Source organism: Salvelinus namaycush, chromosome 4, assembly GCF_016432855.1.
Source record: "Salvelinus namaycush isolate Seneca chromosome 4, SaNama_1.0, whole genome shotgun sequence".
Taxonomy (NCBI): Eukaryota; Metazoa; Chordata; class Actinopteri; order Salmoniformes; family Salmonidae; genus Salvelinus; species Salvelinus namaycush.
In genome coordinates, this window is record NC_052310.1 from 49,035,612 (window position 1) to 49,061,181 (window position 25,570).

Sequence of the window (25,570 nt, forward strand, 5' to 3'; positions counted from 1 at the left end):
CTTTAGGGGCTTCATAGCAAAAAAAATACATTTGCACAAACCACTTTTCGTTTTTTTTTTTTAAACAAGTTATTTTTTCCATTTCACTTCACCAATTTGGACTATTTTGTGTATGTCCATTACATGAAATCCAAATAAAAATCAATTTAAATTACAGGTTGTGATGCAACAAAATAGGGAAAACGCCAAGGGGGATGAATACTTTTGCAAGGCACTGTAATACAATAACACCAACAGAACAAAAGGCTTTCGCTGTGAGGATACAAATCAGGCTGATATCAATATTAATTACTCTACTGCTAACATAATAAAGAGAGAATTACGATATGAACCAGAGAAGACCTCTTACCGCCTCATAATCTGCTAGCTCCAGACGAGCTTTGTTTTGCATTGTTCTTTTGCACAGGTAAACAGCTGAGAGACAGAACAAACGTATCAGAAAACAGAGAAAACTACTGTTGACAGATGCTGGCTGATCAAGTTTTACTTTGCCAAACCCTTCCTGCAACAGCTGCAGACTAGGCCACAACATTGAGATGCCTGTGGAAAAGTAATTCCCTATGACCAGAGTACAATGTGGATTGTTAATGCGCCTTAACAAAATCCTTAACTGGTCCTAACCTGTTTACCGAAACCACTCAATGGCCAATCTAAACTAGCCTGTAAATTACACAGGTCAATAACCATAGCACGTCTGTGAAATTGAACAGGGACTTGGATGGAAACACCTTCCCTCCCATTCCATCACTATTACTCCAACCCTCTATCCCTCTCTACACTGACCATCTGTAGAGATTCCATTATTCCATTACCCCTGTACGTGTATTCATTAGAAAGTGTCAATCATGCCAGTCTGTTGTCTACTACAAAGTAATTAGAGGTTCCCTAATGCTATGGCTATTCCCGTTTCATTCATTAGTCTTCCTACCCCAACACAAAAGGAGAGGAAATGAATGTGCTTGGTGTTAGCTATGTGCTACAGGTGTTTAATAAACTCAGCTTTATTTCCTCTTTTATCGGTTTACACAATCAAACATCTCCCTCGGCTGGTCAATCCCTTCCCCCCCATCTCCATTTCCCTCCATGTAATCAGCACTTCAACAACACAATAGGGATTAATCAAAGAGCTGCATTGGGGATGCAAATGGCTATATGGCTGGTGTGGTTCTTGCAACTCACATACAAAATAAGACTCAAATTAACATAACCCTATCTTTTCCATTAAACCCCCATTTATGGTTCTGTTTTCATCTGCTAAGCCGGAGCATTGGGCTACAATGTACAGCATGTCAGATGCTATACAAATGTGTGCCTAGATTCAATCCAAAGGTTTGTAGATCCGTGCTAAAGCGCAATTGAAATTTAAAAGCAATGTTCCTGCGTTTGCGGGGACTGACTGCATTGATGGTAAACGACGGCTCAATATGACGGCTCAATCAAAAATACTATTTTAATTCCAATCACGCTTTAAGGCGTATCTTCCGTGCTACGGATTGAAAGTAGCCCAAAATCTATTTTATCTATATATGGTTACATTCAATGCACCATCCAGCCTTCCATTGTGTAATACTATTCACTTTTGCTAAGGCTCTTACCATAGTCTGTATTTTCTGGCTCCCAGCAGTTTGATGGCCAGAAGTAGGGAGTCTGAGAAGAGCGATTGTAAGAAGAAAAGAGTGAGGGACGAGGCAGCTAAAGAACTGACACACCTTTATCTAAGAACTGTTCTAAGAACTGAGACACATTAATCTAAGAACTGTTCTAAGAACTGAGTCACCTTGATCTAAGAACTGATCTAAGAACTGAGACACCTTTATCTAAGAACTGATCTAAGAACTGAGACACATTGATCTAAGAACTGTTCTAAGAACTGAGACACATTGATCTAAGAACTGATCCAAGAATTGAGACGCCTTGATCTAAGAACTGAGACACCTTTATCTAAGAACTGATCTAAGAACTGAGACACCTTGATCTAAGAACTGATCTAAGAATTGAGACACCTTTATCTAAGAACTGATCTAAGAACTGAGACGCCTGGCTAAAATTCACATTAGGCCCTTGAGCGAGGCACTTTAGTTGCCTCGGTAAAACATCTAGCAATATAAATGGATTAAGTGTAAAAGATATAGCACTCAACAAAGACGTATGGATTGAGTCCTCCCTGTGTGGTCTGATATGGATTGGATGAGATAAAGAAGGAGTACATTATAGAACATATAAGAGCCATACAGCCTATGAATTCACTGTACCTGAAACCTGTAGAAAGTGCCGTCGTCTTTGAGTGTGAGTACGTGGTCTGAGATAGGGAAGAAGTAGCCATGGGCAGCCATCAGGGTCCCTAGGTGAAGGGCCTCCACTGGACAACACAAACAACATCATATAATTTTCCACCACAGCACCCCTAATATTCCCATTGTCCCCTTTTAAACATCCCGCTTCCCCCCTCCACCGGGGTATGGCATATGAGGTCAGCATAGTACCTTTAGGGACAGCCTGAAAGGCAAATCTGACCTCATATGCCAAATCCGCTACCCCTCCTAATGTAAAATGAAACACATTATATTTTTATCACTATTTCCACCTTGTCTCTCTGTATCTAGAATGTGTACGACTCAGCTATGCATTAATAAATGATCACTCATTAATGTTTAAAGATACACTATCCATACAAAATGGGCACCCTTTCAAATTAGTGGATTCTGCTATTTCAGCCACACCCGTTGCTGACAGGTGTATAAAAAAATTGAGTACACAGCCATGCAATCACCATAGACAAACATTGGCAGTAAATTGGCCTTACTGAAGAGCTCAGTGACTTTCAACGTGGCACCTTCAGTTCGTAAAATGTCTGCCCTGCTAGAGCTGCCCCGGTCAACTGTACGAGCTGTTATTGGGAAGTGGAAACGTCTAGAAGCAGCAACGGCTCAGTCACGAAGTGGTAAGCCAGACAAGATCACAGAACGGGACCACAGAGTGCTGAAGCGTGTAGTGCGTAAAAATAGTCTGTCCTCGGTTGCAACACTGACTACCGAGTTCCAAACTACCTCTGGAAGCAACGTCAGCACAAGAACTGTTCGTCGGGAGCTTCATGAAATTGGTTTCAATAGCTGAGCAGCCGCACACAAGCCTAAGATCACCATGTACAATGCCAAGCGTCAGCTGGAGTGGTGTAACGCTCGCCGCCATTGAACTCTGGAGCAGTGGAAACGCATACTCTGGAGTGATGAATCACGCTTCACCATCTGGCAGTCCGACGGACAAATCTGAGTTTGACAGATGCCAGGAAAACGCTACCTGCCCCAATGCATAGTGCTAACCGTAAAGTTTGGTGGAGGAGGAATAATGATCTGGGGCTGTTTGTCATGGTTCGGGCTAGGCCCCTTAGTTCCAGTGAAGGGAAATCTTAACACTACAGCGTACAATGACATCCTAGACAATTCTGTGCTTCCGACTATGTGGCAAAAGTTTGGGGAAGGCCCTTTCCTGTTTCAGCATGACAATGCCCCAGTGCACAAAGCGAGGTCCATACAGAAATGGTTTGTTGAGATCCGTGTGAAGAAACTTGACTGGCCTGCACAGAGCACTGACCTCAACCCCATCGAACACCTTTGGGATGAATTGGAATGCCGACTGCAAGCCAGGCCTAATCGCCCAACATCGGTGCCCGACCTCACGAATGCCCTTGTAGCTGAATGGAAGCAAGTCCCCGGCAGCAATGTTCCAACATATAGTGGAAAGCCTTCCCAGAAGAGTGATTATAGCAGCATAGGGGAGACCAACTCCATATTAATACCGATGATTTTGGAATGACATGTTCAACGAGCAAGTCTCCACATACTTTTGGTCATGTAGTGTATGTTTAGCTTACTCATAAATGTGAGTGCCCTTTCAGTGTATTTGTGTGTGGATGTGTGTGATATGTTTTATGCATTGTATGCTTGTGTGAGATTCTTAGTCTGCAATTTGCATACAGTGTTTTGAACCAAAACAGCAAAATTGTTATAGATAAAGCAATTACAGAAAGAAAGAGACAGATATTCTCTTCTGTTGGGAAGCTACACAGATTGCATAGTGTATATTCAGGAATTCTGAAAGAGGATTTGCACATTCATCTATATTACTGTCTGGTTAGAGCTTCAGACACAGTGGATATCAAACAGGCTTAAAGACGAATCCAGTCACCCCCGAAAATAACTTTTAACAACTTTATGGATTGTTAGCACATAGCCCTAAGTGCTAAAGTATGCATTTATATCCACCAACTGTGGTTAAAAGTGTCTAGAACCAAGAGGTACATAGCTGCTTTGTAGGCTAATCGGATTCATATCCTAAACTCCAGAAGAAAAAAGATGGAGCAGGAGAATAAAAAACATCCTTTCTTAAACTGAAAAAGAAATGAGTGTCTGGCTTGGGGAGTGTCCTCAAATTGTTATTCCCTAGCTAATGTAAAGCTATCTGACTTTTTGACCCCCCGACTCCACTCGTATGCCCTGTAATCACCTTTACAGTGACTCAGCCATTAGCTAGGGAATAACAATTTGAGGACACTCCCCGTGTACTGTCCTCGTGAATACCCTGGCCTGCAGATTATAATTAATTTGAGGTCATTTCTGTACTAGAATGTTCTAATGAGCGTATTGGGACTTTTGTGTTCTATAACATTTGTAATCAAATTTTTCTCACAGGACCATTGGGACCTCAAACAAGATTCTCTCAAGCTTAAATGTGTTTCTGTGCAATTTCCTGCTCTTGTCAGACCTTGTGAGTGACGACACAGTGCAATGAGATTCCTCAATCTTGAAGTAAAGGAAACAGAGATTCAGTCTGAACCTGTTTTCTGCTGAAGCATAGGCGCAGGTATTTCAGCCTGACTGCAGTGCTTTTGAGAGTTCTCCAGTGCTCCATGCGCACTTTGTGGAGTGCTGTTGAGTCAGCTTTGTTTTAAAAAGTGAAAATAAAATTACTAATGCGGGTGAATCGACCTTTCCATACCAACGCATGCACCAGAATGTACCCATAGGATAACACACACACACAGCAAGGGCTCTTTGTGCTTGTCTTATTGAACAGGCCTTGTGTGGAGCTGTTAACTGAGTGCTTTGAAAACAGGTAGGTAGACGAGGAAATACAATAGAGTCTCAACAGACTTTTGCCGGTATGGAGCCTGAGGGAGAGAAGACAGGCCGATTCTTTTTCTGTCCAGCACTCAAAGGCTTCCCCTCTCCTCTAAATCAGTGACATGGGTTATGCCTTTTGCCTCCCTCTGTCCGCCATTGAAAACCTTCCGCCTTCCTCTCACTCCATGGCAAAGTGATAATGACCAACCTTTTGAAACATGTTGTTCCCTTCGAGTGACGTGACCTAACATGCACCTACTAGGTTATATAATCAAATCAATTGCTTTAGAAAAGCACTGCTACCGAATGCATTGAGGTTTTAGAGAAACAAAGTCTGACTTTGGGCTACTTTTCAACTAATGTTACAATGATTCTAATTAGCCATGGACATGTTAAACATGGAAGGAACTTCTCAAGAATAAGGGTGTTGTATGTAACATAACTGTAAATGACTCACTCTTTCACATGTCTAGTGTCACATAAGTAAAGACATAAGAGGACACTAATGAGCATACATTACCTTGATCATCAATGTTTAGGTTTTTGATCATCCACTGTACAATGTCAGAACCTGGAATGGAAAACAACATACATAAATACACCCAAAGCATACTGTACAGCACCTTTTAGCACAGTGATGTAAATTATAGTCTCTTTATTACATGCAAATTCCTCTCAGGTAGAACAATTGTGAGTGGGTAATTGTCAATCCAAAAAAATATGCTTTTATTACAGCCATTCGAGAGCTTGGGACTATAAGGTTTTATCTGCATTTTTGTCCAAATGTAGTCATTGACATAGCCTTGTTCTGTTCAATGTTCTCTACCTATATAGTACTCTAAATATCCCAATGCATGTTGTTAAATTCAAAAGAATACCAGATAAAAATTGCTGACACCATTCAAATCAGAACGTTAAAGCCAATTATCTCAGAATCATCTTTTTGCAGATAGAACCTTAGAGTCCCAAGCTCTCTCACTAGAAACCACCTAACTCTGTTCCCATTAATACAAATTACACCCCTGATAAGAGTGGCTGGAACAGTCATGGCATAACCTGTCTAACTAACGCTAAGGAGGACACCTTAATACATATACACTGATTATACCAAACATTAGGTGCCCTCAGAACAGCCTCAATTCATCGGGGGATGGACTCTACAAGGTGTCGAAAGCGTTCCACCAGGATGCGGGATCATTTTGACTCCAATGCTTCCCACAGTTGTGTCAAGTTGGCTGGATGTCCTTTGGGTGGTGGACCATTCTTGATACGCACGGGAAACTGTTGAGCTCGAAAAACCCAGCAGCGTTGCAGTTCTTGACACAAACCGATGCGCCTGGCACCTACTACCATACCCTGTTAAAAGGCAGTTAAATATTTTGTTTGCCCATTCACCCTCTGAATGGCACACATACACAATACATGTCTCAATTGTCTCAAGTCTTAAAAATCCTTCGTTAACCTGTCTCCTCTCCTTCATCTACACTGATTGAAGTGTTTTGTCACATACAAGTGACATCAATAAGGGAGCACAGCTTTCACCTGGTCAGTCTATGGTTATGGAATGAGCAGGTGTTCTTAATGTTTTGTATACTCAGTGTATAGTGTAATGCTGAAGAGTCACCTACACTCAATGAGACATCTTATCTGCAGTACATCAGTGTTACCGAACAACAAGGCAATATATGTAAGTTAAGTAATTGATGTCCTTCAGTACTTTTTGCAGAGTTTTTTTTTGTCACGAAATTGGTCTGCCATCTCCAAAGTACACTCAAAAAGGCAATAGTTCTGAACTGGACTTGATTTCATTTTTGTTTTAATTATTAACATTTTGTTAATTATCTTTTAAACTTCCATTGGTTAATCTATTGCTCAGTAATCACTTGGCTCGTGTAAATAATTCTGTAGTTGTCCCTTTAAACATCCGAAGATGTTTAAATTGTTCACATTTCTCTCAAGTAAATGTTGTAGTTATATAAAAAATCATAAAAAGATTCAACACAAAAAACACAACAAAGCGCATATGCAAAGCCATAATTCTGTCACTCAAAAACGTATTCCAGTGTCTGCCTGCCAGCTGAAGATCTATTCACATTAGATTTATTAACTACAACAAAGTAAGACATTTTTATTTTATTTATTTCCAGGTGAAGCTGGTTGAGAGAATGCCAAGAGTGTGCAAAGCTGTCATCAAGGCAAAGGGTGGCTACTTTGAAGAATCTCAAATATATTTTGATTTGTTTAACACTTTTTTGGTTACATGATTCTTACTATATGTGATATTTCATAGTTTTGATGTCTTCACTATTATACTACAATGTAGAAAATAGTAAAAATAAAGAAAAACCCTGGAATGAGTAGGTGTGTCCAAACTTTTGATTGATACTGTATGTACATAGCTTCCTCAATTACATCATACCCTGTACATCGACTTGGTATTGGTACTCCCTGTATATACTGTAGCTATGTTATTTTGACTCGTTATTGTTACTCTTTATTCATTTTGTATTTATTCCTCGTGTCACTATTTCAATGTTATTGTTTTTTATATTGAACTCTGCATTAGACCCAAGCCACCCCCTGTACCCAGACTTGGAACTACTCCCCTCTGGGTGCAGGTATAGGGCACCCCTCGGCAGGAAAAACACAATTAGACAATCATTTGTGCCAGGTGTGAAATCCCTCCTAAATAACTCGGGCTAATGTTCCTATCGACTCAGTAAGGCCAGCAGGCTAGTCTTTTTTAAAAATGTTTTATTGGTATGTAACTGTTATGAAAGTTATATTGTCAATTTTGTTTTGTATTTAAACGCCACTTTAAGTGTGTACATGACACTGCAACAAAATTTCCCCATGGGGCAATAAAGTCAGTAAGTAAGTATTGTTGGAAAATTACCTGTAAGTAAGCATTTCAGTGTGAGTTTACAAAGCATGTGACAAATAACATTTGATTTGATTTGCTCCTTTGAGACCCCTCTTTCAAAGTCACTGATATCTCTTCTTCTGGCCATGGTAGCCAAAATAATGGCCAACTGGGAATTTTTATACATGACAATAAGCAAGATGGGATGTTAATTGCTTAATTAACTCAGGAACCACACCTGTGTGGAAGCAGCTGCTTTCAACATACTTTGTATCCCTCATTTACACAAGTATTTGCTTTATTTTGGCAGTTACCCGTATGTATGAAAATACCCTCAAATAAAAGGTGACATTCTGTACTTAAATCCAAAATGCTGGAGTATAGAGCCATGTTTAAAATATGTAGCTTCACTGTCCAAATAAATCTGGAGGAGAGTATGTGTGTCTCAATTAACACACTATTGAACTGTGGCTATTACTAAATAGAGGGCACTTCATTTTAACCGAATGCTGAGCAACACTGAATAAGAATGAACAGAACAGCTCATCCATTCATCATGTGGCTGTGCTATTCATTTAGTCATCTTGGCCCCGGAGTACTTTACTGTTCCAGGAACCCTACTCGCATTACATCAACTGTTCTGTTTGTATACTCTGGGGAAAGTCACTAGTGACATACTTAATTTATAATGCCTGAGAAGCCGCTGTTTGGAGGATATATTGGCACGGGTGTTGTTAGGCCTGAGATGAAGTCGAGGGCCGCCAAACCGTGCCAATATATCCTCCAAACACCGCCTTTGAGGGCATTATCATTTTGTTACAACGGGTTACCAACATATTCAAATAATGGTTGACAGATGTTCATTAAAAACATTATTTTTATGAATTAATTCATACTATTTCATCCTTCCACAAGATATAATCCCGAAACAAATCTAGGTTTGCTACCCAAGCCGGCTGGTTGTTCGTTCTATTTGTTCGTTTGCCAGAGACGCAACCCAGTCATTCAGTCTTTTTGTTCTGTATCTATTGACACGACTCAGTTGTTCATTCTAAATGTTTCATTGCCATTCTGGCTGGCAACTTTCTTTTCCTTGCTAGCCAACTACGGCTAACTTAGTCACGTCAAACAGTGCAGACAGAATAACAACAGTAGCTGCATTTGTTTTCTAGTGACATTTATTTGGATACATCCATAACAATGAGCTAATGAGGCACAATTTCGCCTGGCATAGAGAATGTGCTCTCTCATTAGGACAGTGTTGTTCAGAGGAGCTAGCCAACAACACAGCTAACACAATAAATTCAAACTGACGCCGGAAGGACTGCAAACTAGCTGCACATGTTTCGTTTGACACTTTTTCAATTTACATTTCTTTGTATATATCCATAAAAATGATGCCAGCTGATTCATGATTTCGACTGGCTGAGAAACACTGCCTGCTTCTCTGTCTCATCCCGACATCCGACTCCTACACGTGCATTACAATGGGACACTTGGAGATCGAATTTGAATATTGAAACAATGTGACAAATGTCGGAGAGCCAGACAACAAAGTTTATACAAATCTCCGCTGTTGAAAACTAAATGTTATTCTGAAAGAAATGTGAGATAATGTCTCGATGCATTTTATAGTGGAGATCAAGTTTATAACTTGATCTCAGCCTGACTGGGCTGATGAAACAGTGGATTGCGCAGTCAGATTGACAAAGTAAATAAGCATTTTAACGTCATAGATTTAGCCGGTGGTAACTTGTGAAATAGACACCGGCTGGAATGCGCTTTCAACCAATCAGCATTCAGGATTAGACCCACCCGTTGTATAATGAATAATGACAACTAAGAGAGACCCTGGCCGATTCCAGATCATATCTGTTGTTTGCAGTACTGCAAAGGGAATAAGCATACCACTTTTGAATAAGGTGTTATAGAGAACAAGCCACATTTATAATGCTATCTAGCCTTTCAAATTTCCATAAGCATTGTTTTTAGTTTTGAGTTTTTGTTGCTCAACCTTTTCAGAACTCTGGACAGTTCCCTGCAACATTATTCTGTCTACTCTCTGGTTTACGTAAATTAGTTTTCAGAACCACCGACGGCTCTCCAAGTCAGTCAGAATCCAAAAGTCCTTATTACCTGGCATTACCATTTCAATATACACTGAGTATACAAAACATTAAGAACACCTGCTCTTTCTATGACATCGACTGACTAGGTGAGTCCAGGTGAAAGCTATGATCCCTTATTGATGTCACTTGTTAAAGCCACTTCAATCAGTGTAGATGACGGGGAGGAGACAGGTTAAAGGACTTTTAAGCCTTGAGACAAGTGAGACATGGATGTGTATGTGTGCCATTCAGAGGGTGAATGGGATAAGACAATCGAAGTGCCCTTGAACAGGGTATGGTAGTAGGTGCCATGTGCACCAGTTTGTGTCAAGAACTGCAGCGCTGCTGGATTATTCAACCTCAACAGCTTCCCTTGTGTATCAAGAATGGTCCACCATGCAACTCAAGGTGTTCCTAATGTTTGGTATACTCCATGTATTTGCACAAAAGCTAGTTAAATCAAGACTTTTACCTGAAAAAACACTTGGAATCTTGGATAAAAAACTTTTCACAGTGCGGATAGGAATTCCATTCTTCTCATCCTGCATGCGCGCTATTACGTCCTCCATCTGGAAGAAATGAGAGAAGACATTATTTAAGATAACATAGCATTATTATTGTCTGGAGGAGAGACTGAGGAAAGAGGCTGAAAAAGAGGGAGTGGTGTCTTACTGAGTTCTGAATGGCCTCTGTGACACAGATCTGGGTTGGATATTTGCAGCAGAGACACTTCTCATATCAATGTCAGTCTATGTTATTGGATTAGTGCTAATTGAGTTTATCAACTCTTACAGCAAAGTTTCTGCCTAATGTTTCCCCATCCTACGTGTCTTAAAACAAACAGGACAGAACCAAATGTCACAAAAACGGTGATGAATAAAATCACACCTTTGAGCTAAAACCTAAAAGAAATGTGACATCAAATCAAAGTGTATTTGCCGCGTGCGCCCCGAATACAACAGGTGTAGACCTTACAGTGAAATGCTTACTTACAGGCTCTAACCAACAGTGCAATTTGTAAGTAAAAAAAAAAAGGTATTAGATGAGTAAAGAAATAAAAACAGTTAAAAAAGACAGTGAAAAATAACAGTAGCGAGGCTATATAGAGCACCGGTTAGTCGAGCTGATTGAGGTAGTATGTACATGTAGGCATGGTTAATGTGACTATGCATATATGATAAACAGAGAGTAGCAGTAGCGTAAAAGAGGGGTTGGCGGGTGGTGGGTGGCGGGACACAATGCAGATAGTCCGGGTAGCCAATAGTCCGGTTGTGTCACGCCCTGGCCTTAGTTATCTTTGTTTTCTTTATTATTTTAGTTAGGTCAGGGTGTGACATGGGGGATGTATGTGTTTTGTATTGTCTAGGGGTTTTGTATGTTTATGGGGCAGTGTCTAGTATAGGTGTTTGTATGTCTATGGCTGCCTAGATTGATTCTCAATTAGGGGCAGCTGTTGATCATTGTCTCTGATTGGGAACCATATTTAGGCAGCCATATTCATTGGGTATTTCGTGGGTTATTGTCTATGTCTATGTTGCATGTTAGCACATTGTTTATATAGCTTCACGTTCGTCGGTTTGTTGTTTTGTTTAGTTTGTAAAGTGTTCTTCGTTTCGTGTCATTAAACGAGAAGAATGTATTCTAACCACGCTGCGCTTTGGTCCTCCTCTCTTCCACCATACGACGATCGTGACAGGTTGGTCGGGCTAATTGAGGTAGTACGTACATGAATGTATAGTTAAAGTGACTATGCATATATGATACACAGAGAGTAGCAGCAGTGTAAAAGAGGGGTTGGGGGGGGCACACAATGCAAATAGTCCGGGTAGCCATTTGATTACCTGTTCAGGAGTCTTATGGCTTGGGGGTAAAAACTGTTGAGAAACCTTTTGGTCCTAGACTTGGCACTCCGGTACCGCTTGCCATGCGGTAAAAGAGAGAACAGTCTATGACTGGGGTGGCTGGGGTCTTTGACCATTTGTATTGCCTTCCTCTGACACCGCCTGGTGTAGAGGTCCTGGATGGCAGGCAGCTTAGCCCCAGTGATGTACTGGGCCGTGCGCACTACCCTCTGTAGTGCCTTGCAGTCGGAGGCCAAGCAGTTGCCGTACCAGAAAGTGATGCAACCAGTCAGGATGCTCTCGATGATGCATCTGTTGAACCTTTTGAGGATCTGAGGACCCATGCCAAATCTTTTTAGTTTCCTGAGGGAAAATAGGCTTTGTTGTGCCCTCTTCACGACTGTCTTGGTGTGTTTGGACATGACAACCTGGCTCAAAACAGACATGCCACAGAAAGACAGATCTGCATTACAACTCTCCAAGACAGGAGCACTGCTCTGCACCATGGCTCAGCTGCCCTGGCAGATGGCCCTATTTCCAGGAACAGACAGGACGGAGTGGAGCAGAGCATGGCCCGAATTTGTCAGCCTTCACGGATGGATGCCAAGAGATATCCCAAACCAGCCCTGTGGCATGAATAAATACAGGCTAACAATGTGACACATACACACACAATGCAAGGCCTGCTGCTCTATTTCTTCTCCATAGACTACAATGCACTGCCCATATACTGTATCATATTGGATAGTAATTGGGAACCATTAAGGTTTATTGGTTAGTGTTGGTTACAAAAGCTCATTGTCTATCCTCGTAGAATGCATTTTGCTAATTTGACGGGCTTCCCTGTGCCTCATCAACTTTCCCCCTAAGTCTGTACAGTATCTTGACAACTACACTCTGTAAAGATTTTCTCCTGGCAGCTCTGGAAGGGATTGTGTAGGCAACATAACCATAAAACTGTTTTCTATGGTAACTTGCAAAAATGCTGTGGCTGTACTCTTAGCCTGAGTACCTGAAGTTGCCATGTAAGTCTCAGTTACCTAAGCACTGGGTCTTTGTACCATAGAGTCTAAAATAGAGGTACTTACTGCAAAATGCTGTTCAATCATCAGATATGTTGTATTTCATTTAAGATCTTAAGTGAAGGTCAGGATTTTATATTTTAGTTCTAATCGACTATTGTGATGTCCTAAGAATTTGCTGACGAGAACACATAATTGCAAATGCTAGATACTGTACCATAGCAATTTAGGATGTACCAATGTATCAACTGAAATATATTTAATATGGAACAGTGGAGAGCAGACTCCACTGTAATCAATAATAATCAACTATAGATAAGTAAACATACAAGGCCTAAAAATCAATTAAATATTTTTAGAAAATGGGACCGGCATCTTACAAAAAGAGTTTGCCCTATTTCAAGTACACTGAAGCCAAAACCTATTGAGTAATTGGTTTGTAATGGACTGATAGAACACGGACATAGAACATAAAGAGCTGTAGGCAGAGTATGGGGTTACAGAGATGCCTATCTAACATGAGATCAGATTTATAAATATGTATGTCCTCCCCACTTAACAGGTGAAATTGGTGCCAGACAGAGGATTGAGAGCAGTGCTGGACAGCTCTCATCAGATCATTTTGAGTAGTCGAACAAAGCACTGTCACTATGACAAACAGATATCCTTAGGTCAAAGACAGCCACTTCCAGTATTCACATTGCCAATAGATCAGCCATAGCTAAATGACAGCTGGCAGATTGACATCACATTGGCTGACACTTTTTAGAACTTAGTTACGTAATTCACTGAGCTAACCAGCAGGATAACAGAGTGATGATCGATACTTAACACTGTCTCTCCCTCCCACTCAGTGTAAAACGCCATCAGCCTGAATATTTTGAATTTAAGATATTCATGCGTGTACATGTCATGAAGAAGAAGTGTTTGTCTCTTAGACAGACTATAACTAGATCCTGCTGCCTTTCTACAGCAGAGGGTATGTTTTCTGAACAGTGATTTATTAAATATTGTAACGTCTGCTTCCAACTCACACCCTCAAACACGTAGATCCCCTGAACGCAGCTCACTTTCCAGCTCACACTCTCAAACACCTAGATCCCCTGAACGCAGCTCACTCTCCAGATCCCAATCACCTGAACTCTAATAACCTGTTCACACACCTGTGTCATTATCACACACTATTTAGTTCAGTTCTTTGCACCCCATCACTGTGAGGTCTGATCACTCAGACATGCTCGCTGGGCACTCACCTTCACCGTCACCTATCTGTCTGGAAAGAAAAATGTGAAGGCTGATTCCTTATCCCGTCTATTTGACCCCCCTTCCTCTAAGCCAGCTCCTGAGCCCATGCTGTCTCCGGCTTGTGTCGTGGGACCCATACAGTGGGCAATCCAAGCAGCCGTCCAAGTGGCCCTATGCCACGACCCAGCACCCCCTGACACCCCTGCAGGCAAGACCTACGTTCCTGCATCCATCAGACCCCAACTAATGCAGTGGTGCCATACCTCTCTGAGTTCTGGCCATCCCGGAATCACCCGGACCACGGAGTACTGACACGTGAGTTCTGGTGGTCATCCCTAACAGAAGACACCCGAGATTACGTTCTTTCCTGTCCCGTCTGTGCTTGGGCAAGGAGCCCTCGCCAACTACCTACCGGTAAGCTTGAGCCTTTACCTACACCACACAGACCATTGTCCCACATCGCCATGGATTTCCTCACGGATCTGCCGGACTATTCGGGCTTCACAACTATTTTAGTTCTAGTGGACCGCTTCTCCAAGATGTGCCGACTCATCCCCCTTCCGCATCTACCTAATGCATGGAAATGGCCGAGTGCATGTTCCAACATGTGTTTAGTCTGTATGGGATCCCGAAAGACATCGTTCCAGATCGGGGACCCCAGTTCATCTCCAAGGTGTGGTGAGCCTTCCTTGACCGACTGGGGGTCTCCATCAGCCTATCCTCTGAATATCATCCCCAAACCGATGGGCAGACGGAACGCCTGAATCAGGAAACAGGGAATTACCTTCGCCAACACTGCACCCACCAACCCCTTGAGAGGCGTCACTATCTAACCTGGGCCGAATACGCACAGAACTCCCTGGTGCAAACCTCACTCCATCTCACTCCTTTTCAATGTGTGTCCTCGGATACCCCCCGCGTTCCCATGGGAGACAGAGCCCGGAACTGTGCCTGCCGTCGATGAGTGGTTTCGACGGAGCGAGCATGTTTGGGAGACCACACATCGGTACCTCCATCAAGTTTCCCTCTCCCAGAAACGGTTCGCTGACCGGCGTCGCCGACCTACTCCACTCTTCCACCCTGGGCAATGTGTGTGGCTCTCTACCCGGGACATCCGGCTTCGTGACACCTGCAAAAAGTTCAGTCCTCGGTTCATTGGTCCCTTCAAAATAAAACACTGCATCAATCCTGTCACCTACCGTCTCCAGTTGGCCCGCCATTACCGGATCTCCTCATCCTTCTCAAGCCTGTGAGGTACAGCCCTCCATCCTCCTGTGGTGCACCCCTCCATTTGACGTCGGCGGTGCACCGGCTTATTCTGTCCAAGCCCCCCTTGACTTCAAGCGCCTGGGTGGTCGCATCCACTACCTGGTGGATTGGGAGGGGTACAGACCTGAAGAACGGTCCTGGGTCCCTGCCCAGGACATCCTTGACCCAGCCATGATCCTTGTTTTCCACCGTAACCGTCCTGACCGCCCAGCTCCACGCCCCCGGGGGAGGCCCCCTGCTCAGCTTCCTAGGCTGTCAAGAGCCGCCCATGGGGGGGGGGGGGGTACTGTAATGTCTGCTTCCAACTCACACCCTCAAACATGTAGATCCCCTGAACGCAGCTCACTTTCCAGCCCACTTTCCAGCTCACACTCTCAAACACCTAGATCCCCTGATTTCCTTATATCTACCTATTGCCTGATCTCCCGGACTAGCCTTTCCCTGCCTGTACTGTTGCCCTTTTGGACCCCCTGTGTATGACCTTCTGCCTGCCCCTGGACCCAGCTACCTGCCTCCTCCTGTGGTCCTTTTCAATAAACACCTGCTGCGTCCTGCGCTTGAAACCAGCTCTCTGTCTCCCCTCGTGTTCATTACAAACATGACTAAACACAAGTCTACAAATATGGCATGACCAACAAAAGCTCCAAATATAACAGAGGCATCCATGGTGCTATACCAACTACTTCGTAATGTGTCTCAGAATTTTCAGGGAGCCCCAATGAGCATTTGAGACAAAAGAACAAACGTTCACTTTTTAATGGACTACTAGACTTCTTACTCTGCTTCAGTCATCTAAGTGCTTCATACATCTATCTACTCACTTGAACTGCTTGCTACCAGGAAAAAGACAGAGAAAGTAAAGAATAATACATTCGAAGAAATATTGATCCAATTCCATTATGAATGTCTAATAAGCCGTTCAGGTCTGTTTGTGGTTTACACAGAGAATAAAGCCCTAGCAGCAGGCCCACTGTAATGAAATGAACAGCCCTTCCATTATTCTCCTACTCTGTGATAGATAATTGTCCAACTGCAATGCTGAAACAAAGGTGGGTGAATGGAATTATCCAGCTGCTGTTATCTGAGTACACAAGCGTATAGAATTTCACACAGCTAGAGACCCCACAAACACTCCACACAGAGACTGACACCTTACACACTATAGAAAAGCAACATTTTGGAGTACCACACAGTACACCCCACATTATGGAGCATAAAGGCAGATGTAATGCAGATTTGAGTGGGAGTTGGTCAAGTACACTTCTTCTTCCCATAACATTTTTAAATCATCCACTGCATTCAGAAACAGAGGATTGTTCATAATACTTTGGCAAAATTAGTGATGTTATGATTTAGAACACAGTATTTTGACAAGCAATAGTAAACACAATGTTGAATAGTGTGATGCATTTGCGTATTGACTCATTCCAAAAACAATTCTCACCATACCTTAGGGCAGGGGTCATCAACTAGATTCAGCCGTGGGCCGATGTCTTTCTTATGCGGATGGTCAGGGGGCCGGAACATGATTACAAATCATTCGTAGACTGTAAATTGTCCGCAAGAATCCCAAACAGATATAATATTTGACTAAAACATAATAATTTCAAACCTTGCTGACATTTGTATACGGTCACAATTATCTCTCTATTATGCGTGGGAATACTTTGGAACATACTTTCAAATTAAAATCACTTGGAGATGATTTTCTGGTGTTTTTACAGTCTTTAATGTCCCAAAAATGTAAGAAACAAATTAAACAAGTAGTATTTTTTGCTCAGAAAAGCTGGGGGGCCCACGGGCTGCCAGTTGGGGGACCCTGCCTTACGGCATATGAGAAAGTCACATCTTCACTGGCAAAACAGAACATAGGCTTGTTTGTGATCCTCATTCAAATGTACAGGCCATATGAATAGATCTAAAGAATAGAGTTAAATATGAATAGATCAAATATCTGATTTGGTGGCTATAGCTAAATCCATCCAAGACTGTGCCCTTTAAAATAAACATTCAAGCTCATATAGTGTAAAATATATGGAGAAATAAATTATATATTTACTAGCCAGTGTTATAGAGGTGTTTTAATACTTTAAGCACAGCTTTCATGATAATCATGCAATATTAGCTTGTTTGGTTTTCATAAAATTCCTTTCTATTCATCAAAGTTTAAGTGAATCTGTCCCCCACATTTTAACCAAGCAACCATTTTCTCCTCATTTTAACAGGATAATTCACTTTCAAACATATCAGGCTTGAAGCTGTCCTTCTCTGAGAGAACAGTCAGACAGTGGTATGAGCTCACTGTTTTGGGGAGAGACATCATATCAAACCCCAAATTATGAATTATATAAACTCAGCAAAAAAAAGAAACGTCCCTTTTTCAGGACCCTGTCTTTCAAAGATAATTTGTAAAAATCAAAATAACTTCACAGATCTTCATTGTAAAGGGTTTCAACACTGTTTCCCATGCTTGTTCAATGAACCATAAACAATTAATGAACATGCACCCGTGGAACGGTTGTTAAGACACTAACAGCTTACAGACGGTAGGCAATTAAGATCACAGTTATGAAAACTTAGGACATTAAAGAGGTCTTTCTACTAACTCTAAAAAACACCAAAAGAAAGATGCCCAGGGTCCCTGCTCATCTGCGTGAACATGTCTTAGGCATGCTGCAAGGAGGCATGAGGACTGCGGATGTGGCCAGGACAATAAATTGCAATGTCCATACTGTGAGACGCGCTACAGGGAGACAGGACAGACAGCTGATCGTCCTCGCAGTGGCAGACCACGTGTAACAACACCTGCACAGGATCAGTACATCCGAACATCACACCTGCGGGACAGGTACAGGATGGCAACAACAACTGCCTGAGTTACACCAGGAACGCACAATCCCTCCATCAGTGCTCAGACTGTCTGCAATAGGCTGAGAGAGGCTGGACTGAGGGCTTTAGGCCTGTTGTAAGGCAGGTCCTCACCAGACATCACCGGCAACAATGTTGCCTATGGGCACAAACCCACCGTCGCTGGACCAGACAGGACTGGCAAAAAGTGCTCTTCTCTGACGAGTCGTGGTTTTGTCTCACCAGGGGTGATGGTTGGATTTGCGTTTATTGTTGAGGGAATGAGCGTTACACCGAGGCCTGTACTCTGGAGCTGGATCGATTTGGAGGTGGAGGGTCCGTCATGGTCTGGGGCGGTGTGTCACAGCATCATCAGACTGAGTTTGTTGTCATTGCAGGCAATCTCAACGCTGTGTGTTACAGAGAAGACATCCTCCTCCCTCATGTGGTACGCTTCCTGCAAACTCATCCTGACAATGCCACCAGCCATGACAATGCCACCAGCCATACTGCTCGTTCTGTGCAGGATTTCCTGCAAGACAGGAATGTCAGTGTTCTGCCATGGCCAGCGAAGAGCCCGGATCTCAATCCCATTGAGCACGTCTGGTACCTGTTGGATCGGAGGTTGAGGGCTAGGGCCATTCCCCCCAGAAATGTCCGGGAACTTGCAGGTGCCTTGGTGGAAGAGTGGGGTAACATCTCACAGCAAGAACTGGCAAATCTGGTGCAGTCCATGAGGAGGAGATGCACTGTAGTACTTAATGCAGCTGGTGGCCACACCAGATACTGAATGTTACTTTTGATTTTGACCCCCCCTTTGTTCAGGGACAAATTGTTCCATTTCTGTAAGTCACATGTCTGTGGAACTTGTTCAGTTTATGTCTCAGTTGTTGAATTTTGTAATGTTCATACAAATATTTACACATGTTAAGTTTGCTGAAAATACACGCAGTTGACAGTGAGAGGATGTTTTTTTTGCTGAGTCTATATTTAAAAAAATAATCAACTACTTTGATCCTAATATTGTCCAAATCAAATCAAATTTGTATTGGTCACATATACATGGTTAGCAGATGTTATTGCGAGTGCAGTGAAATGCTTGTGCTTCTAGTTCCGACAGTGCAGCAATATCTAATAAGTAATGTCTAAGAATTCCACAACAAATACCTAATACACACAAATCTAAGTAAATTGGAATAAGAATATCTAAATATATAGATGAGCAATGTCAGAGCGGCATAGGCTAAGATGCAATAGATAGTATAGATTAAAGTATATACACTACCGTTCAAAAGTTTAGGGTCACTTAGAAATGTCCTTGTTTTTTAAAGAAAAGCTAATTTTTTGTTCAATAAAATTACATCAAATTGATCAGAAATACAGTGCAGACAGACATTGTTAATGTTGTAAATTACTATTGCAGCTGGAAATGGCAGATTTTTTATGGAATATCTACATAGGCGTACTGAGGCCCATTATCAGCAACCATCACTCCTGTGTTCCAATGGCACGTTGTGTTAGCTAATCCAAGTTTATCATTTTAAAAGGCTAATTGATCACTAGAAAACCCTTTTGCAAATATGTTAGCACAGCTGAAAACTGTTGTTAAAGAAGCAATAAAACGGGCCTTCTTTAGACTAGTTGAGTATCTGGAGCATCAGCATTTGCGGGTTTGATTACAGGCTCAAAATGGCCAGAAACAAATAACTTTCTTCTGAAACTCGTCAGTCTATTCTTGTTCTGAGAAATAAAGGCTATTCCATGCAAGAAATTGCCAAGAAACTGAAGATCTGGTACAACACTGTGTACTACTCCCTTCACAGAACAGCGCAAACTGTCTCTAACCAGAATAGAACGAGGAGTGGGAGCCCCCGGTGCACAACTGAGCAAGAGGACAAGTACATTAGAGTGTCTAGTTTGAGAAACAGACGCCTCACAAGTCCTCAACTGGCTGCTTCATTAAAAAGTACCCGCAAAACACCAGTCTCAACGTGAACAGTGAAGAGGCAACTCCGGGATGCTGGCCTTCTAGGCAGAGTTGCAAAGAAAAAGCCATATCTCAGACTGGCCAATAAAAATAAAAGATTAAAATGGGCAAAAGCACACAGACCCTGGACAGAGGAACTCCTATACACTTCTTGATAAACTCAGTGACCATCTCGGTGAACACGTCCATATTATTCTCAGAAGCTACCCAGAACATATCCCAGTCTGCATGATCAACCCAATCTTGAAGTGTGGGTTCTGATTGGTCAGACCAGCATTAAACTGTCCTTTACACGTGTGCTTCCTGTTTAAGTGGTAAGCCAGACAAGGTCACAGAACGGGACCACCGAGTGCTGATGCGCATAGCGTGTAAAAATCATCTGTCCTCAGTTGCACCACTCACTACCCAGTTCCAAACAAGCCTAAGATCACCATACGCAATGCCAATCATCAGCTGGAAAGGTGTAAAGCTCGTCGCCATTGGACTTTGGATCAGTGGAAACGCATACTCTGGAGTGATGAATCACGCTTCACCATCTGGCAGTCCGACGGACGAATCTGGGTTTGGCGGATGCCAGGAGAATGCTACCTGCTCCAATGCATGCCAACTGTAAAGTTTGGTGGAGGAGGAATAATGGTACGTGGCTGTTTTTCATGATTCAGGCTAGGGATGAATTGGAACGCCGACTGCAAGCCAGACCTAACATCAGTGCCAACCTCACTAATGCTCTTGTGGCTGAATGGAAGCAACTCCCCGCAGCAATGTTCCACGATCTAGTGGAAAGCCTTCTCAGAAGAGTGGAGGCTGTTATAGTAGCAAAGGGGGGACCAACTACTTATTAATGGCCATAATTATGGAATGAAATGTTCGAGCAAGTGTCCACATGGTTTTGGTATTGTAGTGTAGTACCTTCCAACCCATACGGCAAAGCAATTCAGCAATTCAAAATAATCTTTCTTTCCTATCTTTCTTTTCTTTTTTTGTCTCTTTTTGTAACTCTCCTTCATTGGACACAACATTTCCCCTCTGGCTGAGAAATAATTACATTTTAACTGACAACATGAACTCACACAACACCCTGAAAAGTTGGCATAAAATGTGCAACAGGGTGAGAGAGCTAGAAACATTTTGCTTCACCTGCCACAATAAACAATAACCTTTGATTTTGATTTGAAAGTTCTACCCCAGTTCACAGTTAATAATATATTATTGTGATTTCTACGAGGGTTTTGACAGATGGCATTCTCACTTTCTGTATTCCATTTAGCTTGTGCCCCAGATGGTTGTCGACAGACTGACACCAACGTTCCTATTTGGCTTTGAAGCTTTCCCAGAAGTATCACTGATGATCTGTTGGCAACTTTAACTGATCTAATCAAACACAGTGTATTAGCCATGCTAAAGTAAATTGAGATGAGAGAATAATATGAAAGTAATGCTGGGTTATTTTTTATGTGAGTAGAGGTATAGATAGATAGATGTAAGTTGTTAGAGATTGTTCACCCTCCACCTCAGCCAATCACCCATCTCTTTGAATTGTCAAACCAGTGTATTTTCATCAAAGGCAAGCATTTGGAACATGTTGCCCCCATTTTCACATCTCTCCTACGTATGAGCTTTCAGAGACACAGAGAGAGAGAGACAAAGAGAGAGGAGAGAGAGTGAGAGAGGAGACTCCCTGGGGCTACTAACAAAGCTCACAAGATGTGGTTGATCTAAGAGTCCAGAGGGAATAAGCCAAATGTCTGGATACCTACAGGGAAATGTTGAATTCTCTCTCACCCGTCCCCAGGGAATTCCATGTATTGGAAGCTGAGCTGTGGCGCATGGATGAGAGGTAAGCCTGCTGCCTGGAAAAACGGCAGCATTTATCCTCATTTGACATTTTTTGGGGTTAACACAGTTCACAGGTGAGATACACTGCCTTCAGAAAGTATTCATACCCCTTGACTTATTCCACATTTTGTTGTGTTACAGCCTGAATTCAAAATGGATTAAATACTTTTTTTATCACCCATCTACACACAATACCCCATAATGACAAAGTGAAAACATGTTTTAACATTTTTGGCCAAATTTATTGAAAATGAAATACAGAAAATGTAATTTACATAAGTATTCACACCCCTGAGTTAATACATGTTAGAATCCCCTTTGGCAGCAATTATAGCTGTGAGTCTTTCTGGGTGAGTATCAAAGAGCTTTGCACACCTGGATTGTACAATATTTGCCCATTATTGTTTTCAAAATTCTTCAAACTTGCTAGACAACCATAGATTTTCAAACAGATTTAAGTCAAAAAATGTACTGTCTTCTTGGTAAGCAACTCCAGTGTAGATTTGGCCTTGTGTTTTAGGCTATTGTCCTGCCGAAAGGTGAATTAATCTCCCAGTGTCCGGTGGAAAGCAGACTGAACCAGGTTTTCTTTTAGGATTTTGCCTGTGCTTAGCTCCATTCCATTTATTTTTTATCCTGAAAAACTCCCCAGTCCTTAACGATTACAAGCATACCCATAACATGATGCAGTCACCACTATGCTTGAAAATATGAAGAGTGGTACAAAGCAATGTGTTGTATTGGCTTTTCCCCAAACATAACACTTTGTATTCAAGACAAAAAAAGTTCATTGCTTTGCCACATTTGCAGCTGTATTACTTTAGTGCCTTATTGCAAACAGGATGCAGGATTTGGAATATTGTCATCATCTATAGCAGGTATTCCCAAAAGTATGCGGTATGCCGCCGGGGGTACGCCAAATAAAAATGTGATTCACTTTTTTTTTTTATCGTTCTCCACATTTTCAAACAGTCCATTTATATTTTCCCAACGGGGCTATACATTTGAGTGAGTTTTTTTTCTCACTTGAATACCCTTGTTTCACTGCCAAATATAAAATTCAACCATCTAGTGTTCAGCGAAATAACAACACAATGTCAAATACAGGTAGCCTAGTCAAATAATTAACATCCAATCATATTAACCGTTACTCTCTCGCGGGAATTCCACTAACGGTCCATATGTAGCCAAATGTAGCTCATTCCGTTTGCTCAAAAATTGATAAATGGTTAAAAAAAAAGTAGGGCCCGCGTCCATAGAGACACATACCAGCTCTAGTGGTAGTACTGCTATTACCAGCAGTACTACACCTGCACCTGTCGACGACACAAGTTGTTCTGCTTCCATGAGCACATCCAATGCTAGCATCAGTAATTCTACATTTGTTAGCCATGCTAGCATGGACACTGACAGTTGTGAATCTGATGCAGCCAAAGAGATACTACCCCCTTACCCGGGAAAACACCGAACAACAGACAGGGACGTTGGACCATCAAAGAGGCCAAATATGATGAGAACTACATCGATTTGGGGTTAATTTATATTGGGAGTAGTGCCTTTCCCTAGCCACAGTGTGTTATATGTGCAAAAGTACTATCTCACAACTCAATGAAACCTTCACTCTTGCGCAGACATTTAGAAACAAAACATGCCAGTATTTTGAGCGAGAATTAAGACGACTTTCGAGTAGTAAGACATGTATAAAAGTAACAGATACCATTAATAAGAAGGGGCTAGAAGCACCTTATATAGTATGGGGTTTGCCTGCTAGGACAGGCAAACCCCATACTATTGCAGAGGACTTAATTCTTCCTGCTTTCGTGGATATGGCTGGGACAATGCTGGGGGGAAAGGCCAAAAAAACTATACAGACAATTCCTTCATTAAACAAGACTGTTTCACGACGCATCAGTGACATGGCAGGAGATGTTTTGAAACAATTATTGCATCGCATACCAGCCAGTGAATTCTATGCGTTACAGCTGGATGAGTCAACAGACGTGGCGGGCCTTGCACAGCTCCTGGTATATGTCCGTTACGTTTATGGGGGGTCAATTAAGGAAGACATCCTTTTTTGCAATCCACTGGAAACCAGGAAATACATTTTTTAGGTACTGGACAGCTTTGTGACATCAAATGGACTTTGGTGGTCAGGGTGTGTTGGTATCTGTACTGTTGGCGCAAAAGCCATGACAGGGAGACATAGTGGTGGTAACGCGCATCAAGCAGTTGCTCCCGACGCCACTTGGGTACACTGCAGCCTCCACCGAGAGGCTCTTGCTGCCAAGGGAATGCCTGATGGCTTCAAAGACGTTTTGGACACTACAGTGAAAATGGTTAAGTTTGTCAAAGTAAGGCCCCTGAACTGTCGTGTATTTTCTGCACTATGCAATGATATGGGCAGTGACCATGCAATGCTTTTACAACATACAGTATTGACAAAAACATTTTTATTGACAGAGGAGCTTAAAGTTTTCTTTACTGACCATAATTTTCACTTGTCTCACCGCTTGCATGATGACGCGTTTCTCACACGACTGGCCTATCTGGGTGATGTTTTTTCTTGCCTGAATGATCTGAATCTAGGATTACAGGGACTCTCCACAACTATTTTCAATGTGTGGGACAAAATTGAGGCTATGATTAAGAGGTTGGAGATCTTCTCTGGACAACACACAGGTCTTTCCACCATTGTAAGATTTTTTGTGTGCAAATGAACTCAAGCTTACGGACAATGTCAAATGTGATATAGTCAAGCACCTGAGTGAGCTGGGTGCACAATTACGCAGGTACTTTCCCGAAACGGATGACACAAACAACTGGATTCGTTATCCCTTTCATGCCCTGCCTTCAGTCCACTTACCGATATCTGAACGAGAGCCTCATCGAAATTGTAACAAGCGGTTCTGTGAAAATTTTATTTAATCAGAAGCCACTGCCAAATTTATGGATCTGGATTGGGCTGCGACTCAAGATATTTCAGATTTTATTTTTTAATTAATTTGTTAAAATTTCAAAAAACATTATTCCACTTTGATATTATGGGGTATTGTGTGTAGGCCAGTGATGAAAAAAAATACATTCAATACATTTTACATTCAGGATGTAACACAACAAAATGTGGAAAAAGTCAAGGGGTGTGGTATATCATGGCTCTGCGGTTTCTCTTCCTGACACTACTATTTCAGTTACGGTCCCAATACTCAATTTTGCTGATTCTAATGCATTTTTTTGTAACCATAGTAATTGCTTCTATAGCCAAGTCTGCCTTTACAACCACTGTTTATAACTCCAATGCTGTCTCTATTGTTTTCTGTTGTTCTTTATACGCTGTCGTACATTATTGCGTATAGGTTCAGTGTTGTTGTTTTCTATTGTTTGGCTTGCTGTCTGTATAATGCCTCTGGCTGGGTCTGTGCTCTCTGTTGTTGT

General features: G+C 42.0%; 1 protein-coding gene across 2 annotated transcripts in view; it reads right to left on the reverse strand.

Annotated features, from left to right (window-relative positions):
- Positions 1-25,570, reverse strand: part of rgs7a (regulator of G protein signaling 7a) — a 101,117-nt gene that overhangs the window by 26,381 nt on the left and 49,166 nt on the right. For both annotated transcript variants that reach the window (XM_038991948.1, XM_038991949.1), the window contains exons 2-6: positions 10,564-10,660; positions 5,641-5,691; positions 2,253-2,359; positions 1,596-1,647; positions 350-414 (exon numbers count right to left, since the gene is read on the reverse strand). In XM_038991948.1, coding sequence (XP_038847876.1) covers positions 350-414; positions 1,596-1,647; positions 2,253-2,359; positions 5,641-5,691; positions 10,564-10,660 — 372 coding nt within the window. The remainder of the gene's footprint in view (positions 1-349; positions 415-1,595; positions 1,648-2,252; positions 2,360-5,640; positions 5,692-10,563; positions 10,661-25,570) is intronic.